This window comes from Neovison vison, unplaced genomic scaffold (assembly GCF_020171115.1).
Source record: "Neovison vison isolate M4711 unplaced genomic scaffold, ASM_NN_V1 Scaffold_021, whole genome shotgun sequence".
Classification (NCBI taxonomy): domain Eukaryota; kingdom Metazoa; phylum Chordata; class Mammalia; order Carnivora; family Mustelidae; genus Neogale; species Neogale vison.
The window spans coordinates 25325-33313 of record NW_025334825.1 but is presented as its reverse complement, the minus strand read 5'-3'; the positions used below and the strand labels follow the sequence as shown (position 1 = coordinate 33313).

The 7989-nt window shown below is 45.0% G+C and overlaps 1 protein-coding gene across 1 annotated transcript; it reads left to right on the top strand.

Annotated features, from left to right (window-relative positions):
• The first annotated feature begins 35 nt into the window (after positions 1-35).
• Positions 36-7701, top strand: LOC122897910 (mediator of RNA polymerase II transcription subunit 19-like). The gene is made up of 5 exons (XM_044236107.1): positions 36-305; positions 4836-5092; positions 5258-5354; positions 5921-6015; positions 6194-7701. The coding sequence occupies exons 1-5, from the start codon at positions 41-43 to the stop codon at positions 6260-6262; spliced, it is 783 nt and encodes a 260-aa protein (XP_044092042.1). The 5' UTR covers positions 36-40; the 3' UTR covers positions 6263-7701.
• The last annotated feature ends 288 nt before the right edge of the window (positions 7702-7989 follow it).

The window sequence follows — 7989 nt, the reverse complement described above, 5'->3', positions numbered from 1 at the left end:
CCTAGAGGAAGAGGGCGGAACATCGTGAAAGGATTGTCCAATGAAAACGACCGACGCCAGACACCGGGACCGCGCCGGGGTGGAGAAGACCATGGAGAATTTCTCGGCACTGTTCGGAGCTCAGGCTGACCCACCACCACCCCCAACCGCACTCGGCTTCGGACCAGGAAAACCTCCACCTCCTCCTCCCCCTCCTCCGGGCGGAGGCCCCGGCACGGCCCCGCCGCCCACCGCCGCGGCCCCTCCCGGCGCTGACAAGTCGGCGGCTGGTTGTGGTCCCTTCTACCTTATGCGGGAACTTCCAGGTGAGTACCAGGCCTGGCCGAAGACAGCCAATCAGATCAGAGCGAGGAGGTGGTGGGCGTGGCTCTCAGCCCGCCGGGGTAGGTGTGAGGGAGCCTAGGCAACGCGTGTCTGGACCTTGGAGCTCCAACTCTGAGCGGCTCTGAGGATTCACCGCCAGAGGGACGGCATGAATTTTTGGCCTGGATTGGGAAGGGGAGAGAATGCATTTCCATAACCATGTTTCGCACCGTATTTGGCTCTGTCCCTCATGCTGGTTTATTTTCCTAAAAATTTTCCAGAGCTTGAGTTTGGAATTAGGGAGGCCTGATTTAACATCCTTGCAGATCTTAAGGTTTTTCAGATCTGCCACAAACATGCTCTTGGTTTGAGACACGTTGCCCTCCTTCTAAGAGCCTCTGTGTTTCTTCAGCTGTCGGAAGGAGGGGCTAGAATCGAACTCAACAATTGTTCTGTTGAGTACCTTCTGGGTCCCAAGCACTGTGTTCTAAATGCTTAAGATACAGCTGTGGGTAGGGCTGACAAGATCTTTGCCTGTTTTGGAGTTTACATGTCGGAGGAGGCGGCACAGAGCACACCAGATAACATCAGATAGTGGTTAGTGCTACAAGGAGAAAATGTGATAAAGAATTGAGGCAGAACTGCTTCAGCTAGAGTGATCAAAGAAGCCATCTCTGAGTAGATAATATTGGAGCGTCAGTGTAAAGAGCCAGTCCTATGTGAGTGGGAGAGATAAGATGCAAGAAATGAGGTCAGAAGCCGTGGTGTGAGGGAGAAGCTTGGAATATCTGAGGGTCAGAAGACCATTCGGATTCCAGTGAAGTTTCAAGGGAAAGAGTGATAGGAGATGAAGGGGGGAGGAGTAGGCAGAGGCCTTTGTAAAGCGTTTAGATTTTAAGTTTAGGAGCCATTTTATTATTTATTATTTATTTTTAGTAATCTCTGACGGAAAGTGGGGCTTAAACGCACCATCAGAGATCAAGAGTTGCATGCTGTGCTGCCTGGGCAGCAGGGCACCCCTCATGGGGAGCCATTTTAACACAGGAAAGTGACATGATCTGATTCACTTATTTGTAATTATCCAAACAGCTACATTAAGAATGGAAGGTGGGCAAATCAATCAGAAGTTACTGCTTTAGTCCAGGAAAAAAATGGTGGTTTGGACTAGGCAGTAGCAGTGGAGGAGAGAAGCAAACTGATGCAGGATAAATGTTAGGGACAGAGCTTATAGGAGGGAAGGACTGAATAAAGAAGTAGAAAGGAACTGAAGACACTTGTAAATTCTTGGATTGAATAGTTGGGTGGATGGTAGTACTGAGACCAAGAAGGAACAAGTTTGAGGAGGTGGAAATCAAGAGTCATTGGGGGGGGCGCCTGGGTGGCTCAGTGGGTTGGGCCGCTGCCTTCGGCTGGGGTCATAATCTCAGAGTCCTGGGATCGAGTCCCGCATCGGGCTCTCTGCTCGGCGGGGAGCCTGCTTCCTCCTCTCCCTCTGCCTGCCTCTCTGCCTGCTTCTGATCTCTGTCTGTCAAATAAATAAAATCTTTTTTAAAATAAATAAATAAATAATAAATAAAAAATAAAAGAGTCATTTTGGACATGTTAAATCTCTGGGTTGGGTTTTAATTCCTCCCAAGTCCTACTGCTACATCAGGAATTGAGGGAAATAATAATGCACACTGATACAGTGCTTTGAGGTTCACAGTACTTATAGTTGAAAAAAACTGAAGTTATGGTTGATGTCTACTAGCAGTTTCTCTTTCTGTTCTGATTGTACCTATTTATGTCAAGCAGTTGACAGATACCGAGTATGTCTTGGGCAAATGCTGGTCTTATGTAGGAAGGACGGTGTGTGGTGAGAAGGGGAGAGAACTATTAAGTCTAGTCCTTGCTTTTAAGGGGCTTATTTGACTTAGGGATATAAAGTATGTGGTTTAAGGGCAGTGACTGTATTTCTTGTTAAGGCTAATCTCATTTCTTCATGGTCATGCCTCATATACAACTGTTAAGAACTACATAATGGAGACCCCTGGCTGGCTCAGTATGTGGAACATGCGACTCTCGATTGTGGGGTTGTGAGTTCCAGCCCTGCACTGGGGGTAAATGTTTATACTGCTTTTTTGTTTTTGTTTTTGTTTTTAAGATTTTATTTATTTGACAGACAGAGATCACAAGTAGGCAGAGAGGCAGGCAGAGAGAGAGGAGGAAGCAGGCTCCCTGTTGAGCAGAGAGCCCGACGTGGGGCTCGATCCCAGGATCCTGGGATCATGACCTGAGCTGAAGGCAGAGGCTTTAACCCACTGAGTCACCCAGGCGCCCCTAAATGTTTATACTCTTAAAAAAAAAAAAAAAGTGTCTACATACTGTTGTTTTTTTTTCAAAATGTGTTCCTTGTTATCCAAGATGACAGAAAAAGTTGTCACTTGAGCCAGACCTTTAAAATTTCAAATTGAAGAAAATTTGGAAGAACTGTCTTATAATTACATCAGCTTTCCTAAAACAAACTTCCTAAAAGGAAATGAGATGAGAAGTATTTTCTCAGGAGATAATGGAGACTCATTTGGATGGACTAGAAACGTGACATAGGGGAGTAATGGTAGATCAGCCCCCAAAGCTAAGTTACAGTAAGATGTGTTTTACTTTGAGTGCCAAAGGAATTTGAGCATTTTCCTGAGGATAATGGGAAACGACTGAGATTTTTGAACCGAGGAGTATTGTTTCTAAAGATATCTGCAGAATATGGGTGCCATGTACTGAAATAGAGAAGCCATGAGTGAGGTGGGGAAGATTTGGAGGTTAAAAAAAAATGAATCTGCAAGGAATTGACTAAGAGGAAGTTGGAAATGTGAGACTGGTTCTTAGGAGGGGAGTTCTTAGGAGGCTGGGGAGAGAGGTTTATAAATTATTTTCATGGAATTGATAGTCAAAACAGGAAGTTGGAGGGACTCTTAAAGTGTTTAAGAAAAGCAGGAGTGGGGCACCTGGGTGGCTCAGTGGGTTAAAGCCTCTGCCTTCAGCTCTGGTCATGATCCCAGGGTTCTGGGATCAAGCCCCGCGTCAGGCTCTCTGCTCAGCAGGGAGCCTCCTGCTTCCTCCTCTCTCTGCCTGCCTCTCTGCCTACTTGTGATCTCTCTCTCTCTCTCTCTCTCTCTCTCTCTCTGTGAAATAAATAAATAAATAAATAAATAAAATAAAATCTTTAAAAAAAAAAAAAAAAAAGAAAGAAAAGCAGGAGTGCCTTCTCACCTGAGCCTTGAGGATGACTCCCTACAAGAGGATAGCTGACAGAGGGGGGAAAAAGGCAGGATGCTAGAATGACAGGAGGCAGTTCCTAGTTATGAGGAGCAGTACTATGGCACCGAGTGTTCTGCTGCTACAGTCGACCATGCTTCAGAAATGTTTGACACAAGAAAGAAAAAAGGGAAGGGTAGGGTAAGGCTTTGGGGTACGGAGAGAAAACACCTTGCTCACTTAACTGAGCACCAACGGTGTGCACTGTGCTGGGCAGCGGAGATACATGTATGAAGAAGAAAGACATTGTCTCGGCCCCCAGGGGACTCACATCAGAACCTGGGTTTTTCCAGGTGAATGATTATGAATAAGCACTTTCTCGTCATCATTTGCATTCTTCGAGTTCATCATAACTGTAGCTGAAAGTGTAGGCTAGCTAGCTCCATCCTTGGCCACTAGATCCTTATTATTAACAAGCTTCTATTTGAAAAAAACCCATGTGGTATTTATACTGATAGTGCCTGGCATCTATACAGTACTTTATACTTGTGTTTTCATTTGAACCTTGAAAGAAAACTCTGTGCTTAAGATAGCTGTTACCCCATGCAGAGATAAGAGGAAACTGAGGCATAGAGCACCACTAGGATTAGACTTCCAGTTGCCCAGATGCTGATGGGACATATCTTTCTTTGAGGCAGAACATTATACTTGGGCTTATGAGTAATAGAGATGATGGTAACAAGTTAGTCAGCAGTACCTAAAAAAATCCCATTTCCTATGTAAAGGTAGTAAGTGTTTCTTGCTAGTTTAAAAGAAAAAGTCCTTGACCAGACACTCAAGCCATTGGGTCGTATTTGGCTCTTACATTTCTGGTAGTTGAGCTTTGAGGTAATACCCTGCTGTGTCAGAGAGTATAATTAACCATTAGTATATTATATGAAAAGCACTCAGAACAGTGTTCAGCACAGAGTTAGCATCATGTAAATGATTATTGTAGTGAGTCTAAGTTGGGGAGAATGTCTGTTTCTTTGGGATGGTTTCCATCTCTGCCCTCTTTGGATGTTTGTGGATTTTTCTCCTTGTTGCAACTTACCATGCTATATGTATTTTTAGTGTTCATTATATGTTGTTATTTATAGTTTTGCTGTTTCTTTAAAAAAATAAATTTAAGTCTTTGTAATTCTCACTTAAAAGATTATTTAGTCTAAAATATAGTCCTTCACTTTCCCTGTGGGTAACTTAAAAATTCTCTCCTGTTGGGACTAATATTTTTTTGTTCTTCTTCTCCCTGTGTCCTCTAGGTAGCACCGAGCTGACAGGCAGCACCAATCTGATCACACACTACAACCTGGAACATTCCTATAATAAATTCTGTGGGAAGAAGGTGAAGGAGAAGCTAAGTAACTTCCTGCCTGACCTGCCAGGGATGATTGATCTGCCTGGTTCCCATGATAACAGCAGCCTCCGCTCCCTCATCGAGAAACCCCCTATTCTTGGTGGTTCTTTTAATCCTATCACAGGGACCATGCTGGCTGGCTTCCGCCTCCACACTGGCCCGGTGAGTCCCCTCTCCGGGAGGAAGAAGGCAAATGGGGAAGGCTGAAAGGTGTGGAGGTGGTTTTTTTTGGTCCAAGTCTGTTCCTTTATAATGTACTGAGCAGAACAGATGGGAGCAGGGCATTGCCTCCCTCCACTCACCTGGACCTTCCTTTGGTTCCTTCAGTTACCAGAGCAGTGTCGTCTGATGCATATTCAGCCTCCCAAGAAGAAGAATAAGCACAAGCACAAACAGAGCCGGACCCAGGATCCTGTCCCACCAGGTAAGAAGCACTGCTGGTCAAAGCCAGAAACCCTGGATCTGGTTGGACCTTCCCCAGTTAAAAAACCCAGTTTTGTGGGTCAGTTTTGTGTTAAAACCCAGTTAGAGGGACGCCTGGGTGGCTCAGTTGGTTAAGCAGCTGCCTTTGGCTCGGGTCATGATCCCAGCGTCCTGGGATCTAGTCCCACATGGGGCTTCTTGCTTGGCAGGGAGCCTGCTTCTCCTTATATCTCTGCCTGCCATTCTGCCTGCCTGTGCTCGCTCTCTCTCCCTCTCTCTCTCTGACAAATAAAGAAAATCTTTAGAGAAAAAAAAAAAAAAAAACCCAGTTAGGTTCCTTACAGAGCCCTGGACTCCCAAATTCTCCTTAAACTGGTATAAAAGTAATTAATGTTTCCTGCAGGTAGGTCTCCTGGGCAAGGAGAAAGTTGGAATGGTGCTTTAGCAGGGACTCCCGATCCCTTCTGGCCTTTAGAAGAGAAGTTGCCCTTGATTAGGTTTTCCTATGGTCTTGATTTCCAAGTAGTAGGGAATTTTGAGCTCTACGATAACGAATTTCTCCTACAGAAACACCATCTGATTCTGATCATAAGAAGAAGAAAAAGAAAAAAGAGGAGGATCCTGAACGGAAGAGGAAGAAGAAAGAGAAGAAGAAAAAGAAGGTAGGGTAGGGACCTGCTCCTGCAGCCCGAGTCTCCCTGTTGGCGTTGGTCCTTTGCCTCAGGTGGGACCCAAGACTGAAAATCCAGGGCATGTTGCAGTTTTTTCCTGTACAGCACTGATCAAGGCCAAGGCCACTTCCTAGTTGTTCTCTTACCCCTCTTTCCTTGTCTTCCCCAGAACCGACACAGTCCAGACCATCCAGGCGTGGGCAGCTCTCAGGCCAGCAGCAGCAGCAGCCTCCGCTAATAGGACTCTACTGGGATGGGTGTTCCTGCTGGACTGAACCTGCTGACAAAAGCTGCCCTCCAGCTCGGACACTGCCACGGAAGCATCCCCTGCAACAGGGACAGATGCCAGCTCTGACTGTGCTGGGCTAAGATTAATGCATTATGTGAGAGAAGGGCCATGCTTTTGTAAGGCTCAGCCCAGTTGGCTTTCTCACGGACATCTCTTCCACTCCCAGGAAGCCTTCCTTTCATCTCTTTTGTGCAGTTGGTCTGATTTAGGACATTGATCTGTTGGGGTTTTTCTTTAAAAAAATTTTTTTGCATTTATCAAACTGGCTGAACTGTGGCTGCCTGCTAAAAGAGGTAAGTGCCTTTCCATGTGAGAGTCAGGTTTAAGCCAGGGCACTCAGAGATCTGAGGAGAATTTGGGTCCTGTCATTACATTAATTAGTTGGCAGGGAGACCACCAAAATGAGAGTGGAGAACATGGTACGCAAGTGAGGCAGAGCTTGCTAATAATACCTGTCCACAGCACTCTGCCCATCATGGGGAGAACCAAGCACCTGGATGAGGCCCCACCAGAAGAGCTGATCCAGTTAAGGCTTATCTGTCTTCTAGATCAGTTTTGTGTTAAAATAGAATAGCCAACTGAAAAAGCACCCACAATCACCAGTGTATTTCAGCAAGGTCGATTCCTGGTGAAGCCTGTGATTTTTATTTTTATTTATTTTTTCTTAAATCTCCAGCAAGCAAAGGTAAATGCTTTTTTCTTATTAGACTCTCTGACCTGCCTCATTCTTTAGTTAAAATACTGAAACTTAGGCTGATACAAAAAATTTCTAAGCTTCTAAGATAGCCACAAAAAGACAGCCTAAACTAGCAGAATGTGAGATTCCTTCAGTCTTGACAGCAGGCCAGGTAACTGGAAATGTCCATGAGAAAACCCAAGCTATTGTAATCTGACTTTAAATAAATTTGACAGAACAGGTGAAATCTGTTGTTATGAGCCAAGGTTGTTACTCCATCAGTAGGTGGAAAACCATTCATTCAGCTACAGGTTTAATCTAAGATTTCAGAGCAAGACTGTATATGCTTATGTCATGGACAGTGAAAATAATGGGTTCTGGCCAGTTTCCAGAGATTTTGTGTCTGAGGCAGCCTATTTAAAATTAGGGCATAGCCTTTGCTTTGGACAAGCAGAAGAAACACCATGAGCGATCATATTAAAGTGCCAGCCATATCCAGGCAATCTGCCTGTAATGGGCTTTCATCCCTCCATCATCCACGGTCTCCCTTCTGGCTACATCCAAAGAGCTTTAAGTCCCAGAGACAAAATTCTGTATTCAAGAACTGTAGCAGTCAAGAGTTCTCTAAGCCTTGAAAAGACAAAGAGCTTAGGCAGTCACAAAAGGTGTCTTCTAGGAATTTTTGCATTAAATCACCAAAATAAAAACGGGACCTGCTGTTTTAAGTGGTTACTTCCACTACTGTCCTGCCTAAAGGTGGGCCAGGACTAAAGAAGCTTCTGAGGTTTTCTTTGGGACTTTCCACCAGAGATCATCCACCTTGCTTTAACCAGACAAAATAACACAAGTCAGGGGGAGCTGGTTAGATCAGGATTTCTTTTTATTCCTTGTTGGTTTAAAATGGCTAATCAGAATAAAAAATAAAAGGGCCTCTGTCTAGAGGCTGGGGTCTCCCCTATTTAGAGGTTAGAACCCAGGTACCCCCACTACCCAGCACCAT